Source organism: Antechinus flavipes, chromosome 1, assembly GCF_016432865.1.
Source record: "Antechinus flavipes isolate AdamAnt ecotype Samford, QLD, Australia chromosome 1, AdamAnt_v2, whole genome shotgun sequence".
NCBI classification, from domain to species: Eukaryota; Metazoa; Chordata; class Mammalia; order Dasyuromorphia; family Dasyuridae; genus Antechinus; species Antechinus flavipes.
The window spans coordinates 82,627,089-82,649,132 of NC_067398.1; the positions used below are offsets into that span (position 1 = coordinate 82,627,089).

Sequence of the window (22,044 nt, forward strand, 5' to 3'; positions counted from 1 at the left end):
TATATATCATTCTATATATCTATTAGTTCTTTCTCTGGATGCAGATAATTTGTCAATTATTTGGATACTTATAATAGTCAAAATAATGTATTTGCTCCAAGTTGTGCTTAAAATAACGTTGTTGCCAAATAGAACATGCTTTTGGTTCTGTTCATTTTGCTCTTCACTATTTCATACGAGTTTACTAATGCTTTTCTAAGATCCTGGAGCTCATCATTTCTTTTGGCACAGTAGAATTCCATCACAATCATATACCACAAACATTAGCTTTCTTGGCAGTCAGATCACACATGATTCATACTGAGCTTGCAGTCCACTAAAAGCACCAGAACTTTTTCAGATTCCCTACTGACTAGCCATGCTTCTTTCCTCAGCAATAGCATTTCTTGACTTCTCAGTTTCTTTTTTTACCAAATGTCCAACCAGTAACCGAATCTCCTTATTTCTCCCCTATATTTGACCCTTTTTTTCTTTCTGCCCTCATATAACTTCCCCCCACTTCAGGGCCTTACATCCTCTTCTGAAGGCCTTCCTAACTGGTCTCCCTGTCTCAAGCTTCTTCCCTTTCCATTTACCCTCCACAAAGCTGCTAAGATGATTTTCCTGAAGCACAGTCCTGAATATGTCACTTCCTACTTTACTGACTGGATAAAATAGGAACTCTTCTGTTTGCCATCTGAAGCCCTCCCAGCCTGGATCCTAATCTTGCCAGCCTTCCTGTACACACCTCCCCTTCCTGGATTTTCCACGCTGGCCAAAGTCTCTATTTGTTGCTCCTCCATCTCAGCTCAAGCACAATGAAGCCCTTCCCACTGCATCCCAGCTCCTAGAATCTGCCCCTTCCCAAATTACCCCTTGTCTTGTATATAATGTGTACATATTACCTCCTCCCAGAAAATGCTAGCCTCATGAAGGTAAGGACTTTCACCCTGGCTTTGTATCTTTAGGATTTAGTGTTATTATTTCTGTTTCATAGATAAAGAAACTGAGGCTCAAAGCAACCAGTGTCTATGATCAGAAAATAGAGCTTCTAAGATCCAGATTCAAATCCAGAACTCATGATGCCAAGGGCAGCTTTTTCTCCACTCTACTATACTATAGTAGAGCTCACATTTCTATGGTACTCTGAAGTTTAGAAAGTATTTTCCTTAGAACTCTGAGAAAGGATGTATAAAGATTTCTGTCTCCATTTTCCAGGTGGGAAAACAAAAGTTCATAGACATTAAGCAACTTGCTTAAGATCAAACAATTTGCAAATATAGGAGCCAGGAAGTAAACCTAGGACCCTTTCCCTTCTCCCATCCTGCTGCTCTTTAGATACCCCCATGCCCATCTCTCCACTCTCCTGCTCTCCACCTGCCCATCTTTACCTGTAGAGTTCTCCAACTGGTGAGAGGGCAAAAAGCACAGTAGCGACACCATGGTACTAGTCTGCTGGGCAAAATCAGGATGCTCTGACCAAGTGGTACAATTGGGAGTAAAGGTAACTGCCCCGTGGGCAGTGGCACCCATCCAGTACTCTGTGTAATCACCTGCAGCTGCCAAATTACTTTCATCTGGGGTGCTGGAGTCACTCCTTTGTGTCAACTAGGAACACAGCCTTAAACCACATTTCCTAGGGAGGCCCCCAGAGCCAACACTAGGTCACAGTCTTCTGCCATGAGTGAGAGCCTAGAAAGGCTTAGATTGCCAGGTACTGATGACTGGGGACTAAACAGACCTTCCCAACACCTCCCAATCGGTCTGTACTGTCTCCCAAACCCCCTATCAGCTTTAAAGTCTTACTATCTTATAGAATCACGAGACTTCAAAACCTGGGACTCTAGGACAGAGAATGTCAGATCTTTAGAGCCATCTCTGCTATGTTATAGATAGAAATATGAAGGTCCACGGAGGTGAAAGGAATGTTTAGTGTTACATTGCTCATAACTGGCAGGGCCAAAGTTTGAACCTTAAGCTTTCTCTCTTGATATTTGATGCTACCCAAAGTCCAAGGTGAAGTCCTCCCAAAGTGCCCAGCAAAGGAATTTCTATTACGCTCAAAAGGTAGGCACAGAGGGGCCGCTAAGTGATGCAGAAGGTACAGCACCAGTCCTGGAATCAGCGGACTCGACTTCAAATATGACCCTGAACACCTGCCAGCTGGGCTACTCTCGGCAAGTTACTTAACCCCAATTGCCCCCGCCTCAAAACAGAATTTAAGGAAAGAGAATAGACTATTGCTATTGATGGCCAATTGGTAGGAGGGAAAATGTGGTGATGGAGAAAGCTCATTGGATTTACATCGGGGTACAAGTCCCGGATTTGCCACTCATTAACTGGATGACGTTCCGTAAAACTCTTCCCTAATCTGGGACCTTGAATTAAGGAGGATGGGTATATGGCTTCTAAAGGCTCTAGAGCCTGTGGGAATATCATTAAGACTAAGGGGTGAAGAAAGAAAAAGGGGAAGGTACACAGAGAGCAAAAATCTGGTTTTCTGTCTCTATTCTTCAGGCAGCAGGGAGCTGGGGGAGGCAGGAGCTGGAGTGCACAGTCAGAGGAGAAGCGGGGATTTGGTGAGCCAGCAGCATTGTGGCCTGAGCCCACTCGCTTCTGAGAATTGTCACTTCCGGGGAAGCCCCCGGAATCCACTGTGGTCGTGTACACAAAGTTCTCCCCACCCCCAAAACACTTCCTCCTCCCTGACCCAGTCTGGATTTCAATCTTGCAGCCTCAGAAATACAGAGAGGCCACAGGTGAGGAAGTCAAGGGGGAAAGGGGAAGGGGTCACCGATGACAATGAAAAGCTCATTTAGAAGAATGTTTACCAGGTCAGGGAAGGTGATTGTATTAGAAAGCCAGGTAGCCTTAGCCAGGCTGTTAAAGAGAATATAAGCTATGAGAAGGTTACAGGACAGAAATAATTGCTGAGGGTAACTCCTCAGCCTCCAAAGGCCTGGGCTTTTCTTCTTCAAGTTTCTATGGCTCAGGAGTTTCTCTTTCCACTGCAGAACATATAAGAGTGCTGGACTTGGAATCAGGAAGACTTGAGCTCAAAGCTCTTTTCAATAACTAACTGGATGACAGCCTCAGTTTCCCCTTATGTGTGCATGTCCAGGAGTGTTCACACATTTCTTTGTCAGCCCTCCCACTCCTGTTTTGCTCCTGCTCCCATCTCACTTCCTGACCACCACCCCAATAACCTTTTTCCTGCACAGATCTCATCACACTAATCCATTACTCAATGATTTTCAAAAATTTGCTATTAAGATTTATGGAATGGAATTCAATTTTTTTCTGGTTCTCCAAATCTGACACCTTAATTTTCTGGCCTCATCTGGTATAACTCAATATTCCAGACAAATTGGACTACTCTATCATCTAACTTAATCCTGTACTTTTCTATCTCCATATCTTTGTTCAATTCCTTTGCCAATTCTTACTTCCCTCTTTTCACTAATTCTTTTTTTTATAACAAATATAAATTTTAATATTTATCTGAAAGATTAAAAATACCACACCATTTCTCCCTCACTACTAATGAGTTTTAGGATGAAAAATGATGCTACTAATAATACTTCTTTGGAATCCTACAGAACCTTTTCTTTTTTAACTACTACAGTTAATCTTTTTAAAAAAATGTATTGAAGTTTTTTATTTTCAAAACATATGCAAAGATAATTTTTCAACACTGACTCTTGAAAAACCTTGTGTTCCAATTTCCCCCCTTTTCCCTTACCCCCTTCCCCTAGATGGCATGTAATCCAATTTATGTTAAACATGGTAAAAATATATATTAATCCAATATAGGCACACATATATAATTATCTTGCTGCACAAGAAAAATCAGATCAAAAAGTAAAAAAAGAGAGAGAGAGAGAAAGAGAGAGAGAGAGAAAGAAAGAAAATAAAATTCAAGCAAACCACAACAAAAAGAGTGAAAATGCTGTCTTGTAATCCACCCTCAGTTCCCATAGTCCTCTGGGTGCAGATGGCTCTCTTTATCACAAGATCATTAGAACTGACATCAATCATCTCATTTTTGAAAAGAGTCGTGTCCATTAGAATTGATCATGAATTACCCTGGCATGTGTTCTATCAATAAAAAGTTATTAAAAAAAAAAAAAAGAATTGATCATGGTATAATCTTGTTGCTGTAAACAATGATCTCCTGGTTCTGCTCATTTCACTCAGCCATCAATTCATGTAATTCTCCCCCGGTCTCTCTGAAATCATCCTGCTGATCTTCTTATAGGATAACAATATTTCATGACATTCACATACCACAACTTATTCAGCCATTCCCCAGCTGATGGGCATCCACTCTGTTTCCAGTTTCTAGCCACTACAAAAAGGGCTGCCACAAACATTTTTGCACATGTGAGTTCCTTTTCTTCCTTTAAGCTCTCCCTGGGATATATGCTTCACTAATTCCTTAAAGCCCAAATAATCAAACAGTATTTCCTCTAAGCTGGCTTCCATGATCTCCCTTTAGACCCGATGTGGAATCCTGTTTAGCACATATATAGTATACTTATCATAGGATGGTAAATTTACACTGAAAAGTACTTCAGAGACCTTAAGTCCAACCCTTTCATATTATAGATGAAATCAATGAAGTATTGAAAGATCATACAATTAGTAAGTGTCTGGCAGGGACAAATTTGAACTCAGATTTCTGATTCTTAAGCTTAGTGTTCTGAAATCTGAAATGTCTCCAAATCTGACACTTTAATTTTCTGCCTCACCTGGTATAACTCAATATTCCAGATAAATTGGATTACTCTATCATCTAACTTCATCCTGTACTTTTTCATCTCCATGTCTTTGTTCAATTCCCCTCCTCATCCCTGAGACTCATGAGACACTGGAGAAGAAATCACCCTTTACCTGAAAGATGCCCCAATTCAAAGTAGAAACTGGCTGTGCCCACCTAAGATTCATCACTTTGTTTTCTGCCACTCAGTGGCCCAGGGGGTGTACCCCCTTCTGCTTGATCACCCTGTCAGCAGATTTAAATCACAGACTTATGCCTGTTTTAGACAATCTTTGGTGTCCTAAGGAAAAACTTATCCTATTGGAGGTCCACCTTCTCTTCCCAAGGACAAGCTCATTAGCTAGATCCTAATGCCAAGGGCACACGCCATAACCAAGTACATCAAACCCTAAAAAAAGGGATCATTTTATGGCAAATCTGGTTTTCCTTCAGGAAGGGTAGGAAGCTTGGGGAGAAAAGAGAAAGGATCATCAAAGTTATTAAGCACAAGTTAAGAAGTGGAGAAAGATCCTACCTTGCTCTAAACATGAAAAGACCTTGAACAGCAGAGGATGCTGTCTCCTCATTTTTGGAGAAAATAGAAGCGCCAAATGATAAGTGTCCAAGGTCCTGCAGAAATTGAGAAGTAAGGCTGGCATTCAAGCACACATCTGTTGACAAATCCAGAACTCGGGGGCCAGGATTTAGAGCTAGGAGAGATCTTAAAATCCCAGTGCCCCAGCCCTTCATTTTATAGATTTTATAGATAGATTTATAGATTGAGATTTTATAGATTATACATTGCGGTCAAGGGAGATGAACTGATTTACCTACAGTCACACAGACAGTGGTGGATGGCATCTGAAACTTGACCTCTGACTCTAAATACTGTGTTCTCTGCACTACACCACCCCTGTCTTGATGGCAAACAGGAAAAAAGGATGAGCAAAAGCATGAAGATGGGGGAAAGTATTTGTCACTTGGCTCCTCAAAGCCAGGGCCTGCATATTCTGATTTTATTGTATTTTCTCAGACTGTTTAGCGCTGAACTGACACCTCCACCCCCATCCCCAGAAGCAGTGGGGGTGAAAGAGACAGGACATTGTACTGAAACTCAGACACCATCTCCCACACTTCCTAACTGTATGACTCGGGGGGAAATCCCTTTATAGGATAATAAACTAGAATTCTAAAGGACCTTGGAGGTTTCTGAGTCCAAGCTCCTTTAACTTGTGGCAGAGCTAAGTAAGTGACAGAACCAGGATTCAAACTGTACTATTTTGCTACCACTTTACTTTTGAGACTATTTCATCATCTGTAGAATGGGTAAAATAACACTTGTCCATTATCTCTGTCTCAAGTTTGCCAATGGGGAAAGAACTTTGCAAGCTTTAAAGGGATGGAGAAATATTGTTAATATTGTTTGTTTTAAGAATATGATTATTCTATCACTATTTTGCTTGCAATATTACAACTCATATATTTATTATTATTACACACTGCAATTATGAACCAGAGTGCTTTCGGGCCGTGATATTTGCTGATTCTCCTCCTGCCTGGCAGACAGGGAAGCGTGCACATCTCTGGAGGGGCTGCTGCAAAGAGCTGCCTATCTGTAATATCAGTACACGTGTGGTTAGGAGCTCCAGGGTGCAGGGGGAAGCATCGGTCTCTGTCCCAGGGTGGGAGGTGCAGCTTGAGTACAGACAGCTGTCAAAGGCCGGGTGGTTGTGCTTTCCCCCTTCTCAAGGGTCTGAAGGCAACCCACACTGTGGAAAACTTTCACCAACTCTCACTTCAGAAACAAGTGTGGCAGGATAGGGGGGCTGCGCCCCAGCCTTTATCTCTTTGTCAGGGGGTGTAGCACAGAGGCCCTGTATGCAAAAACAGGATATTTGCTCTTCTGGGGCAGCTGCCTCTTCTCCATCTGTCTGCCACACCGAGTTTCCATGGCAACCAGCTATTATGGTGAAAACAAAAGCCTGTGACCTTGGAGAGGGGAGAAGGAGGTTGTTCTGGAGGAGAGCCATCATCTCCCCTTCCCTTTTGTCTCAACACTCCCTCTGAGAACTCTGGGCTGAGCCCGCCAGCCTCTGGCTGGGGCAGGGGTGACTCTGAACCCAAGAATAGGAACCTTTTAGGTGGCAGCAGTCTCAGAGCGCCCAAAGCATGACTCTCAGATTCCCCCAGAGCCCACAAACCTGTTTCCCCCACGTAAACATCTCATCACTGCTCCTAAAACAAGTGACTTCTCGCCTCTGAGTTTCAATTCCTTGAAACATAACTTTTTATAATTCTCCCCTCCCCCTTTTTGGTAAGCTAATAAGAGTTAAATGACTTGTCCAAGGTCACATAGTGTTAAGTATCTGAAGCTAGATTTGAACTCAGGTCCTTCTGAGTGCTCCATTTCATTATCAATTGCTTCTAAGATGACCTTTAAGGTACCTTCCAGCTCTAAAGAGATGACCTAAACAACAAAAGGGTTGGATTCAGCTCTAAATCTATTAAGGTATGACTTTAGTTCTGTTATTATTAAGTCACTTCCTTCGGACCTTAAACACTGGTATTATTTCTCTAGGAATATAAGGAAGGAGAAGAGAGAGTTTTAATAAGGGCAAGAAAAAATGATCCACTTGTGTCCAAATTCCTCTCTGATCTGATAAAAAAACCTTCTGTGGCACTCTACAGGGGGTGAGAGGTATCAAGTATTTGAAGGGAATATTGTGTAATAGATGGATACAACTCATTCTGCTTGGCCCCAGAGCTCAGAACAAGGAGTTAAGAGTGCAAGTTGTGGGGAAGCTGATTTAAGTTTAATACAAAAGAACAACTTTCTAGCAATTATGTAATTGTTTTTCTTTTTCTTTTTCTTTTTTTTTTTTTTGGTGAGCTAATTGGGGTTAACTGACTTGCCCAGGGTCACACAGTAAGTGTTATGTGCCTGAAGCCAGATTTGAACTCTGGACTCCAAGCTCAGGGCTCTATCCACTTCACTATCAATTATTTCTAAGATGACCTTTAAGGTACCTTCCAGCTATAAAGAGAAGACCTAAACTATGAAGGGGCTAGATTTAGCTCCAAATCAGTGTCCAGAAAAGATACAGAGTTCCCTAGCACTAGGGTTTTTCAAACAGAGACTGGATGCCCGCTATTTGGGGGTACAGCCAGGAGAATTGAGCTCAGGTATAGGTTCCCACCTCACTCTAATGTTGTGAGAGAACATTCATGAAGTTACTAGATAAAGCTAAAAATAAAAATACTGCTTTAATCTTCATTATTACTGGCTAGAATTTTCTGAGCTGAGGAGAATCACAGCCCCTTACAAACCTCAGGTGAGAGTTCCTGTGGTCAAACAACTCACCCTCTGGTGGCTGACCCTCTGGGGATGAGATACCGAGGGCCAGATCACGTGCAAGGCACAGGGGGCACCAGGACCGAAACCAGCCAGTCCTGCCGTAATGAGCAGGACTTCGGGGAAGGCCTGTATTAATCTGGTAGAATGGAAGCTCTAGGAGGATAGGCCCTAGTTACTTTTTGTCTGTAAATAATACCCAGTGTTTAACACCTGGTGGGAACATAGCAAATGCTTACTGAATGAATGACGCCCAATATTAACATGAGCTATGATCATATCATTTTTTGTTCGGTGGTTTCCAATACTTTGTGACCCCATTTAGGGTTTTCTTCACGATGATATCGGAGTGGCTCATCATTTCCTTCTCCAATTCATTTTACAGATTAGAAAACTGAGGTGGATAGGGATAAGTGGCTTGTCTAGGATCACATGGCAAATAAGTGTCTGAGACTAAATTTGAACTCAGAAAAAGGAGTCTTCCTGAAGCCAGGCCCGGGACTCTATCTGCTGTGTCACTAGTATTGTTATATCAATCTTTTTAAAGCTGGGAGCGGTCTCAGAGATCTATTATAAACATCTCACTTTACATATGGGGAAACTGAGGCCCAAAGAGTGGAAGAGCTTGCCCTTCAGTGACAGGGCAGAGATGAGGCTCCCTGTGATGAAGTGGAAAGAATCCCAGACTTGGGGTCAGAAGGGCCGGTACTCCGGCTCTGGGACTACCTATCTGTGGGAGCCGAACTAGATGATCTGTGGGGTCCCTCTCCAGTCCCAAATCTCACAGCTCTCATCCCATCTAGAGTCTCAGTGACAGACAAATTGTTTCTCCAATGAGGGTCACCCACAAGGACCCCATCTGAGAACAGCATGGTGTAGGGTCATTCTTGATAGTCTTCTTGCTTCCTTCTAGGTGGTTTGGCTAGAAAATGCTCCATTTGGGACACAAAGCAGACATATACTCACACTCACACTCACACACACAAACACACACTCACTCACACTCACACACACAGACACACCCTCACCCCCCCCCCCCATACTCACATTCACACTCACACATAAACGCTCACACACAGACACACACTCCTCCCTTTTTGCACTGTGCAAGCCGAGCCTGAGCGCTGCTTCCCCCCCAGGGTAAAAGGCCCACGTGGGCAAGCACCCGCCCCCCGCAGCTCCCACCGCAGCCCACGTCCTCCCGGGTTCTCGGTATCTGCTCGGGCTCAGCCCCTGCTGGGGCTCCGGTCCCTTCCCCACCCCCAGCAGCCTCTCACGCCCGGAGTCTCTCCGTTTCTCGGAACTGTGGCTGGGAGTGAAAGCGAGCACCCCGCCTCCCCGCGCCCGACCGCAGCCACTCCTGCCCCCGCCCTAACCTGCGACCCCCGCCCGCCGCATGGCCCTTCCTGGCCAGCCCAGATGCGCTGGGGAACGGGCTGGTGCCCGGCGACCGAGCAGCTCTTCCTGCTGGAGCTCCCTTGCTTAGGAAAAGTGACTCGGGAGTCCCTGGTCCCCATCTCTCCTTTTTACAGGGGAGGAAACATCTGCGGAGGGAGGGGGGTAATGGGGGAGTGGGGGGGGAGAGCTGGTTACCGTCTGACTATAGCGGCAAGAAGGAGAGACGGGCTTTGAACCTAATTCCAACTCTGTTGTTCTTTCCACCAGCCTCCTCGGGGCTGGGATCCCGTCTCCCATGGTCCGGAGGAATCCCGTTCCTCAGAGCCCAATAAGGATGGGGGATGGGAGGAGCATTTGGGACAGAAAAAGTCCATCATGATGTAGAAACGTCCCTCACTCTGCTCACTCCTTATCAACCAATCCCTGATAATCCCAAACCACCCCTGCTCTCACAAGTGGCTCCTAGTCCCTTTTCTGTCACCATCCTGTTATCTTGTCGCAGCATCTCCGGACAGCTAAGGAAGCTTGGGCAGGCTGCCTCCCTTTCTCTGAGTCTCAGTTTCCCCATCTGTCAAATGAAGAAAAATAATATCTATCCTGCCTCCTTTCCTGGGCTCTTTGAGAGAGAAAGGATAGGGAAGATGGGCTAGTCCTGGATTTGCTCCAAATCTGATGTGTCCCATTCTGGGCCACAACTTCATCTCTATAATGGGAGGAAATAATGAACTATCTGAGACAACTTAAGTGCAGAGAACCAGTTATACCCTGGTGGGTAACTCTTCCTCACATATTCCAAGTTTCTATAGCAACTAGAACTAAGGAAGGGATGGCGAATTAATAGGGAGAATCTCCCCACTCCCCAACCCCATTTGGTTTTAGGTTTTTTCCCCATTAGCCTTAGTTTTCCTATTTGTAAAATAAGAAAGGCAAGATTAAATGACCTTAAAAGGGCTCTGCAGTTAATTTTCTATAATCCTTAAGGAGGAAGAAGTGGAGGTAAAGACTAGGAAAGGATGGGAACGACCTGAATTTTGCCATTCTACATTTCTCCGTACCTCACCCAGCTCTTCCAGGGAATGTTTATCCGAGAGGCTTTTCCCAGAAACACATATTCCTAGAAGCTAATACTCTGGGGACTGCCCTGCCTGGCCCCAGTCCAGCCCTGCCCAGCCCTGGTCTCTTGTTCCTCTGCTATTTGCCAGTCAAGAAGAAAGGCTGAGATACCAAGGGACTTCAAAGGAGCTAGATCCTTCCCCAATTAGACTATGGAGTTCAAAGGATCACAGATTTTTCAGATGAGGACACTGAGGTTCAGGGGAAAAATAATTTGCTTGTGGTCTCACAGAGAGCCAAGACTCAAACACAAGGGCCAAAACAGAACTCATTTTGCCATGTTGTGATATCTCTTGTCAATAGTCTTCTGGGCTTACCAATGGCGGTCCAGTCTAAGCCCAAGAGAGACTAGTGTCACAAAGAGTCAGAAAACAAAGCAAAATAACGTACGCATAATTCCTCAGGAGGCCTGAAAAGTAGGGAAGTATGTGAAGGGGGCACGACTCTTACGGTCATGAAATAGGGACCTCAAACATCCTCTAGTCCAATGGCCTCATTTTATAGGTGAGGAAATAAACTCACATTAGTCAGATGACCTGTTCAAGGTTATACAGAGAGCAAGCAGCCAACCTGGGACCCAAAGCCCAGCACTCTTTCCATGACATCATGTTCCCATCCCCAGAAGTTGTTTCTCAACATCCCTTCCTCTGCCATGGGGGACTGGAGCCACGTCTATGCGTCAGACTTCCTGGCCAGGTTAGGATAACCAGGTTGCCTCACCCCATTCGGTCAATCTGTGACTGGAGATGGCTTCAGTGGAAGGAGGGTGACTTGGTGTCCCTATGTATAATCTACCCATAGGGAAAGTGGGACCTGAGAAGAGGAGCCTTAATTTAGCTCTGGTGCCTTCCTGGTTTGGGGGAAAGTCCCAGACCATCAGCTTCCTCATCTGCAAAATGAGGATCTGTCTTGTCTCCCTAGAGTTATTATGGGGATGCACTTAAGAAACTTTCAATTGCTACATTCTCCACAAGATTGTCCTGAAGATCACAGGGAAGTATTTTAATGGATTATGTCTATGTGTCTCAAAGTGGAATGACTCCTATTCCTATCACAATCCTTAAGGGTAATTTCTTCCCCTCTCATAATCTACACCTCTCCTACTGTCCTCAGTTCCTCCTCTCTTTTATTAAAGGTTTAATAAGTAAACCAAAGAAAAATAGTTCCTAGAAGTTGAAACATCCATCCCTCACAGAGAAATTGGCAGCTGAATAGATAGGACCACAGAGCCCTCTGCTGGTTGTACACTGTTATTATCAACCCAGATTTCCCGGATTGTTTCAGGTCTCATAAAAATCACTCCACGGTCCCCTGTAGATACTGAGAAAGCAGCCCCACATCACAGAATTTTAGGGCTCAGAGGTGCCTGTTGAGAACAAGGCCCAGATGCTCAAAACCCTGTCATTATCTTCCTGCCCTTTCATTTCTCATTAGAGAAATTAGATTTCTCATTAGATCCCAACTTTGATACTTGCAACCTGTGTGATTACTTAATTTTCTTAGGCCTCAATTTTCCAACTATAAAATGAAGAAGATGGTCTCTGACGTAGCTGGTTCCTTATTCATAAAACTATGATCAAAAGTATACTGCGGATGAGATGAACCAAATCTGTTCTAATGGAGCAGTAATGAACTGAACCAGCTATACCCAGTGAAAGAACTCTAGGAAATGACTAAGAACCATTACACTGAATCCCCAATCTCTATATTTTTGTCCACTTGCATTTTTTTTTATTTCCTTCATAGGTTAATTGTACAATATTTCAGAGTCTGATTCTTTTTGTACAGCAAAATAATGGTTTGGACATATAAACTTATTTTGTATTTAATTTATACTTTAATATATTTAACATGTATTGGTCATCCTGCCATCTAGGGGAGGAAGTGGGGGGAAGGAGGGGAAAAATTGGAACAAATGATGAGCCACTCTGATATCATTGTGAAGAAAACCCTAAATGGGGTCACAAAGTATTGGAAACCACCAAAACATCATTTTCTTTCTAATTTTTTTCTGGTTTGATTTGATTTTTCTTGCGCAGCAAGATAATTGTATAAATATGTATGCATATTGAACTTATCATATATTTCTATTGTGTTTGACACATATTGGACAACTTGCCACCTAGGGGAGGGAATGAGGGAAAGGGGGGAAATTGAAACACAAGGTTTTGCAAAGGTTGATGTTGAAGAATTATCCAGGAATATGTTTTGAAAAATAAAAAACTTTAATAAAGAAAAAAAATGAAAATAAAATTTCTCAGGCAAAAAGGAGTCATGAGTGGAAAATGTTTAAGAAGTCCTAATGCTAGCCCATACCCATCATTTCACACATTAGGAAACTAAAGTCCAGGGGTGAATGGTTTGACAGAGATCATGTTGGTGATACATGGCTAAACCAGGATTTAAAATTGGATCTAGCTGGTTCTGAAGCAGGAATCTATTCCACTCTACCACATTGCTCTACTTCCACTGATACCAATCCATATTGCCCTTAAAACCTTTGCTTGGATTATTACAACAGCTCTCAGGTCTTCCTTTCTCTACCTTGCTTGCTCACCCATTGCTCTGCCCCTTATCCTTCCATTATTCACTTGGCTAGAATTATCTTTCTTATGCACAGATCAGCTATATGCAAAACCCTTCCATGGCCAGCTCTAATATACCAAGTAAGGGGCAATGTCTTCTATTTGTATTCAAGGCCCTACAAAATATGGCATCTTTCCCATCTCAGTGGTTATTGTTTCATCCCCATATTCCATCACAGCCAAATGGATAGTTCTTTGCACTCTGAACGTGCTCTGACCGTAGACACCCTAAAATATCTTCCCTATTCACTTGCTAAATTCCGCTAAATTTTATTTTATTTTATTTTTATTAAAGCTTTTTATTTTCAAAACATATGCATGGATAATTTTTCAACATTAAAAATCCTTGTAAAACCTTGGGTTCCAATTCTCCCCCTTCCCCCATTCCCTCCCCTAGATCCAACCCATTTTTAAAGCCAACTTAAACACCATCACTTCTAGGATTTAGGTTTACCAGCACTCCTGGAATCCCTTGACTGGTGACAACCTAGATCCACTTTTGTCACCTTTCAATCCCTAACTGATTTCCCTTCCTCCAGTTTCTTCCCTCTCCAATACTTTTTCACACGGGTGCCTAATGCTGATATTACTAAAACACAGACCTGACCAAGTCACTTCAGAGTTTTCAGTGGCTCGCAATTACCAATAAGATAAACTACTTGACTTCTCTGCCTGGTTTGTAAAGTCACAATCTAGATCCCAGCTTGGTCTTATTTCCTATCATTCCCTTCAAGTACTCTCTATTCCAGGCTAGTTACTACTGCTACTTCTTAATATCCTGATAGTTACTATTCAAAATATTCCATCTCTGGCCTCCAGGTCTTTGTATGGATGATGCAGCATGTCTGGCAAATTCTTCCTCATCCTTATCTCTTTAGAATTCCTACCCCTCTGAAGAGGCCCAGTTCAAATGCACACCTATAGGAAGTCTTTTCTGAACCTCCTAGTGGTTAATGTTGCCTCAGAACTAACTATGAAACTCCCAGTGGTTAATGTTAACTCTCAACTTCCCACTGGTTTGTTCACTGCTCTGAAAATTATTTTCTTGTAATTTTGTTTACATTGAATCATTGAACCCTTTTCCCATCCCAGCAAATTATAGGGTCTTGGAGGGCAGAGTCTCTTTACCTTTTTTTGTTGTGTTCCTTGTACACAGTAGGAAATTAATAAACATTTGTCTAATTGAATTAAATCATTGTGATCCTATCATCATTGTCCTTTTGGTTGACAAATATTTACTGAGCTCCTTTTATATGTAGGACTCTAAGCCAGGCACTGAGTTCATAAAGAAGGATGAGGAGGGGAAAGGAATAAGCATTTATTGAGCACCTACTATGTGCCAGGCACTTTTGATTCTCATAGTGACCCTTTGAAGTAGGTGCCATTATTAATCCCATTTTATAGCTGAGGAAACTAAGGCAGGCAGAAGTTAAGCAACTTGCCTGGGGTTACACAGCTACTAAATATTTGAGGATAGAGTTGAACTCAGCTCCTGCCTTCTCCAGGTAAAGAATTCTGTAACCTATGGCACCACCCAATTGCCTCAGGTATAAGACAAAAGCCTGTGTTAGTATTAACAAGGGAGACACGGATGAAGAAAGTAAAATCTCTGCCAGCAAGGAACTCAGAGTCCAGTAGATATGGACACTATATGGATATAACTATGAGTTACAGAACATGATGAGGGTAAGCAGAGAAGTGCAAATGATGTAATAGGAATTCAGAGGAAGGAAACACTTCTAGCTTGGGGGTGGAGAGCTGACCTGGAAAATTAGGAAATATTTCTTAGAAGAGGTAGGTGGGTAGGATTTAATGAGCTGAGAATGGTATAAAAGACAGGAACAATGCTAAGTACCATGGGCTGGTGACTAGTGCTGGTTCTCTGCCAAGCATGGTCTATTAAAGGCAGTTGATCTAAAGGAACTAAAATCACCTTTGGGTCATAAGTCAGTCATTCTAATTTTCTGAACTTCAGTTTCCTCATCCATAAAATGGGCATAAGTCCTTCACAAACACTTACATTACCTACCTAGGGTTATGAGGAAAATGCTTTATAAACCTGAAAGCCCCAAAGATATGGGAACTGCTTCTTCTAGCCTACTGGCTCTTACCCAGGTATTTACCACAAATTGATAGGTGAGGAGGGTGAGTGGGAAAAATCACCACTGATTTCCTCTCTTCTTTGCAGAGGTAGGACACTATGGATGCCAAATACTGAATACAGTCCAGCTCTGTGTTTTTTACACTTTCTTTTTTCTTATTTTTTTATAGGATATGGTTCACTGGAGATAGCATACAGGAGGGTATTTGGGGAAATGAAAGTAATGTTAAAAACAAAACATAGTATGGAATATTATTGTTCTGTAAGGAATGACCAGCAGGATGAGTACAGAGAGGACTGGCGAGACTTACATGTACTGATGCTGAGTGAAATGAGCAGGGCCAGGAGATCATTATATACCTCAACAACGATACTGTTTGAGGATGTATTCTGATGGAAGTGGATCTCTTTGATAAAGAGAGCTTGAATTGATCAAGGATGGACAGAAGCAGCTACACCCAAAGAAATAACACTGGGAAATGAATATAAACTGCTTGCATCTTTCTTTTTCTTCCCTGGTTATTTCTACCTTCTGAATCCAATTCTCCCTATGCAACAAGAGAACTGTTCGATTCTGCACACATATATTGTATCTAGGATATACTGTAACCTATTCAATATGTATAGGACTGCTTGCCATCTGGGGGAGGGGGTGGAGGGATGGAGGGGAAAAATCGGAACAGAAGTGAGTGCAAGGGATAATGCTGTAAAAAATTACCCTGGCATGGGTTCTGTCAATAAAAAGTTATTTAAAGAATTTAAAAAAAAAAAAAAAAAGATAACTTCATGAGACAAAAAAAAAAAACCAATAAATTTAAAAAATAAATTAAAATTAAAAATTAATTTAAATAAAATTTAAAAAAAAAAAAAAAGGAAAATCAATGTTGAGGAGAGTTAGTTTTATCAGGAAGTGGGGACAGAACATGTGCCAAAAGGACATAGGTAAAGATGTTGTTCCAGAATCTGGGTCATATAAAGATTAGTTAAAGGAAATTGCTGCAGCTTGAGTGCACCTAATGCACAGAACTCAAAGGAAGATTCATCCTCATGAGTTCAAAGACTGCCTCGGACACTAAATAGCTGTGTGACCCTGGATAGGTCACTTCTCTGTCTGCCTTAGTTTCCTCATCTATAAAATGAGCAGGAGATAGAAATGGCAAACCGATACAGTATCTTTGCCAAGAAAACCCCAAAAGGGCTCATGAAGAATCAAACACAATTGAAAACAATTGAAATCAAAAGACCTAGGTTGGCGTCCTAGCTTTGACTTCCTAGCTGTTACTATGGGGGGAACTGCTTGACCTCTGTGCCTCAGTTTACAGTTTACTGGATTGTCCTTATAGACCTCATCTCATATGTCATTAGCATGTACTCAGTCAATCTTCTAGGTGTCCCACTGTGCAACACTTAGCACAGTGTCTGGCATAAAGCAGATGCTTAATAAATGCTTATTTCCTTCCCTCTAAATTGAAGCTATAACCTATCATTATTTGGCAGATTCCTAGGCACTATACATTACATGGGCAGTTTGTCTCTCCTGCTGGGCTGTGGGCATCCTGAAGGCAAAAACCATGCCTTGTTCATCCTTACCTAACACCTTGTCCAACTCTTGCCTTTGCACATAGACAACGAATGCATATTCACCAAATGAGAAAATGAATGAACAAGTGTGTTTTCCAACACATTCACAGAATTCCCCCACCAAGAAAAGCTGGTTTTAGGGCCATAGATAGCTTTCCTACCTCAGTTTCAGGCCGTGGGATAAAGACTGGAGATTCCATCTTGAGAGTGAGACCCTGGAAATCCCATTCACCAATGACATACTGCACGGGCATCCTGTACAAGAAAAACACCCATAAGATCTGGCCTGGCCCACCCCACCCCAAACTACAGATCCCCAGAAATCAAAGACCTAGCAGGTATGGCTGAAACATACCAACTCCAAAGGTGAGACCGTACCAGGGGAGTAATGTTTTGGTGGAAGTTAGAAGCAGGTTTGCAATTCCCTCCCAAAGCAGCTTCCCAGTTCAAACAAAGGACTTCTTCATGTCTCCCCAGTAACAGCAGAGACTGCCTAGGGACTTGCTCTACCAACTACCCTGGTCCTCTTAACCAGGCTAGGAGAGGAGAAGTACAGATGGAGACATTGAGAGAGATAAAGGGGGAAGGAAAGATCAGGAAGGAGGGAAGCAGGTGATGATGAGCCTAGCTCTGGCTGCAACCTACCTCTGAAGCCTCCGAGTGCACAGCTTTGCAATCTGCTCCCGTTGGAGATCAGTGATGGAGGCGAATCTCCGGCTGACTGGCAGGCTCTGAAACTAACCACCAAACAACTCTGAGCTGAGTTTTAAGCTCTGTGCCTTTGGCCCATATGTTCACCTACATTTAGGATCTGTGTGATCCTCAGCAAATCTTTAATATTTACAGAATTAATAATTCTGTAAAATGAGAGGTTGGACTAGATGGCTTTTAGCTCCCAATCTACAATCCTAAATCAAACCCCTCTCTCAGAGTCTTTCAGGACAGAGAAACTCACTTCTGAGCAGCAAGGGGAGACTGGTTCCTGAGAACAGGTTTTGTCAATGGGACAAAAAGAGGGAAGAAAGGAGGGGAACAAAAGCCCACAGAGTAAGGCTGAATGACTCTTCCTCTCCTTTTTCTTCAGCAGCAATCTGAGCTGCAGAAGGAACAGATTGCTCCATTAACAACACTCTCCCTCTCCCCGCTTCATACATACATCTGAGCCCTCCTAAGGGATGAAAGCCATGCTAGTTAGACATGGATATTCCTTTCCTTCTACATGATCCAGCTTTAGTATTCCAAATATGTCCGCTGAGACATCATTCAATACAAAATAAGTTTCAAGAATCATCTGCACTGGGCAGAGAAGGATAGGGAAAAGATCACTAGATATTTGGGTTTAAAGGTTGTAATTTTCAAACTCTGAATGTGACATTGATTACAAATGAATTACTTTTGGGAGAAAAATGAGATAATTTTGAAGATACTTTCTGGCTCCGAGTCTATGAGTCCCAGAGACTCATACTCAACAGAAAAGGGGGTCTCTTATAAGTTACATAGTTAATTAGTCACTAACTCCTGAGCTCCTGGTGCTATGAGATATGTAAGTCAGAGTCCCTCATTTCAAAGAGCTTACAGTCTAGGACATACACATAGAGATGACTGTACTAAAAGGCAGGCTGTGGCTATTCCTGCAAGAGGTCACAAAGAAAATGCTTTTGGGGAAGAAGAGGTTAACTCATGGGAAGAGGGAAGCAGAAAAGGTTTCCTGTTTATATTTGCATTTCCAGTGCTTAACATAATAATTGGCACAAAACAATAATGCATAATAAATTCTTGTTGACATTTAAAAAAAAAAAAAAAGGCTCAGTGCCCCTGTTAGGGACCCATCCCAGATGCCTCTGGCCACGGTAATTAGTCCCTGGAGGAGTATTTTTGAATGCAGAGGTTTGCCTGATAGTGGCTGGACTGTGATTATCAAGCTTGGCACTGGTTGGGTGATTCTGCTTCTTATTAGATCAAAGTCCTTTGAGGGAGGGATGGAGGAAGTAAGGATCACTAGCCACCTTTTAAGGATGAAGGATTCAAGCTGCCCATCCAAGGTCACCCACCACAGTGATAGACCAGACTCCCAGGCTCTGGGGACTTAGGAGAGTCAGCATGGCTCCATCAAGAACAAGGAGGTCGTTCCCAATTAACCTCATTTGCCTGACAAAATTACTAAACTGATAGGTAGGTAGAGAGGGGGAGAGCTCTAGACCCCAGTAAGCGAGATTTCAGCTCAGCATCTGACAAAAGTCTTTCATGCTGTGCTCAGCAACAGGATGGAGAGAGGCAGACTAGATGTGAGTATGATTAGATGGATCTGGAAATGGTTGAATAGCCAACCATGAAGGGAAGCCATTAAGTTTAGAAAGGGTCAATTAACATCAAATCAACTTCACCTTGAGAGGGGGACTTTAATGGAAAATCCCAGAGATCTGTGCTTGGTTATTTTTTTTTCAAAGATCAGGGGAAAAAACATAATTATCAGCCATTTCTGAGGCTTTGTAATTCTTCAGTGTCTCAGACCCTATAGTGCCTTTTTGTGCCTAAAAATCTATAGCCAGCCATCAATCCAGCCCCCTTTGGATGATACTTTAGGATTCTTTTCCTCCCCTCTCATAGGCAATTAACAGTAACGAGGAGGTAAGTGTCTGAGGATGGATTTGAATTCAGGAAGATTACCTTCTTAACTCCAGGTCTGGAATTCTATCCACTGCTCTACCTAGCTGCTCCTGCCCCAAATCTAGGCTTATTGGCTAAACTAATGTAATGGTCTCCAACTGCTTTCCCTACTTTGTGACCTCTGTCACATCTGTAAATATGTACATTTATATCTGTAAAATGGGGATAAGGATAGCACCTGCTTCCCAGGGGGGGTGAGGATCAAATGAGATAATAACTGTAAAGCGCTTAGCAGAGCAGAGTGTCGGGCACACAACATAACACAAATTGTTATTATTACCTCCAATTTTACTCCATCTTCAATCCAATCTTCACATAACTGACCAAGTTACCTTCATAACTTTGGCACAGGAGCTCAATCTTATCACTCTCTATCTCATATTCTACACTTGAGCCAAAATATACCATTTGATATCCCTACATCTCTTCTTTACCTTTCCCACTTCCACTCTATTTATACCATGGTCCGCATGGACTAGTTTCACACACACACATACATACACCATCCCACATCCACCTATTGAGCTCTGTCTCTTCAATCAAGGATCAGCTCAAGTGACATCTCCTCCAAAGCTTTTTCTTCTCCCCTTTCCTTCAAGCTCCCTTATTTCCATCTCCTCTAAAATAAAAACAGCTCAGGCTCATAGGGAACTTTAAGGTTTGCAGAGCCCACCCCAGCTTTACATGTAATCTTCACAATTACCCTATGAAATTAGTCCCTACCAGTATTATCATCCCCATGACAGAGATGAAGGAATTAAGGACCAGAATTTTAGTGTACTCAAGTTACATATGGTGGCTGGGTGAGATACCATGGACAGAGCAGTTACTCTGGGACTGAAAGTCCTGAGTTCAATGGTGTTTACTTCCAGTGGGACTTCAGGAAAGTGAAAGGAGTTAGACTGATATTACCTGAGCTCCCTTCCAGGACCGACTCTTTGATTTTATGATCCAAAATCAGATTTCTCCTGATTTCCAGTCTATTCTATCAAGCATTCCATTACACAAGGAGTTCTTATGGGTTTATGGGTTGGTATGAGGAGATTTGTGAATTTAGCTGAAAAAAAATTACATCTTTATTTTCACTGACCTCTAAGTGATTTATAGCTCTCTCCCTCCCCCGCCCCCCCAATTATGAATGTAGGCAACAAATATATTCTAGAAAGGGATCATTAGGCTTACTCAAACTGCCAAAAGAATTTGGCATACATACAAAAAATTGGTTACAAACCCCTTTGTTGCAGAGTATCCTCTATTATAATGCAGATTATAGTTATCTGGTACAGCGTATAGAGTTCTAGATTCAAAGATCTGAGTTCAGATGTTACTTCTGCCACTTACTATCTTAGTAATCTTTGAGTTTGGTTTTTTGTAAGCAACCAGGTTAAGTGACTTGTCCAGAATCATACTGGTGACTAGTATCTAAGGTCAGTTTGAACTCAAGTCCTCCTGACTCTGGGGCCGGTGCTCTGTCCACTGAACCATCTTGCTGTTAGTAACCGTGAACAACAATCATAATAGCTAGCATTTATGTGGTGCTTTAATGTTTGCAAAGTGTTTTATAAACATTATCTCATTCTATCTTCACATCAACTCTGGGAGGTAGAAGATATTATTATACACATCATTATGTCCATATTATTATTATCCCCATTTAAAAGTTGAGGAAACTGAGGCAGAAAAAGTTAAGTGAATTGCTAATTAGTAAGTCTTTTACACAGAAGTGGAATTGAGTTTAGGTTCTCTACTCTTACCACCTGTGTCCTCTAGCTCCATAAATCCCTTAATCTCTTTGGTTCCAGTTTCTTCCCTGTAAAGGGGAGTGGTAGGATTGAGCTAGGTGGCCTTTGAGGTCCCTCCTAGGTTTAGACCCACAATCCTCTGAAAACTGGATTATCTGTATAATTGTCTTATTTCCCCAATAATGAATGAAGAAGTGTTTCTTTAATGTCTACTATGTACCTATCAACAGAGCCGAAAATACAATTAGAAAAGTGAAACCCTTCTTACTCATGTTATTGGGGAAGCAAGGAGAGGGAGGATGATAAAAGTGAAAGTGGATTAAGGGAAGCAATAGTCAGAAACAAAACAGACTTTAGAGAAGGATCAGCATAAAAAGAGAGAGAGAAGGATAAACAGACAATAGGATGAAGGAAAAAACACAATTATCAATCATAAATGTGAATGTGAAGAGGATGAATTCACCTATAAAATAAAAGCAGAAAGCAGAGCAGATCAAAACCCAAAATACAACAATATGTTGTTTATAAGAAATATACTTGAAACAGAACTACACACACAGAGTGAAGATAAGAGGCTGGAGCAGAAGTTAATGCTTCAGCTAATTAACTGAAGGAGTAAACAGAGAAGGGAAGTTTCAGCTCCAGAGCAGATGGCAAGACCCAGTGGTCCTTAGATGCACTGGCAAGTCAGAAGGCTTATGGGTCAGGTGAACTAATAGTACAATCCAATGGGTCCTCCATTTTAAGGGAAGGAGTATGGTTAGTTG

The 22,044-nt window shown here is 42.3% G+C and overlaps 1 protein-coding gene across 4 annotated transcripts in view; it reads right to left on the reverse strand.

Annotated features, from left to right (window-relative positions):
- The window catches only part of HEMK1 (HemK methyltransferase family member 1), a 47,285-nt gene that overhangs the window by 18,380 nt on the left and 6,861 nt on the right, over positions 1–22,044 (reverse strand). For all 4 annotated transcript variants that reach the window (XM_051985803.1, XM_051985795.1, XM_051985810.1 and 1 more), the window contains 2 exons: positions 17,514–17,605; positions 17,030–17,123 (listed from right to left, as the gene is read on the reverse strand). In XM_051985803.1, the coding sequence (XP_051841763.1) occupies positions 17,030–17,123; positions 17,514–17,605 (186 nt within the window). The remainder of the gene's footprint in view (positions 1–17,029; positions 17,124–17,513; positions 17,606–22,044) is intronic.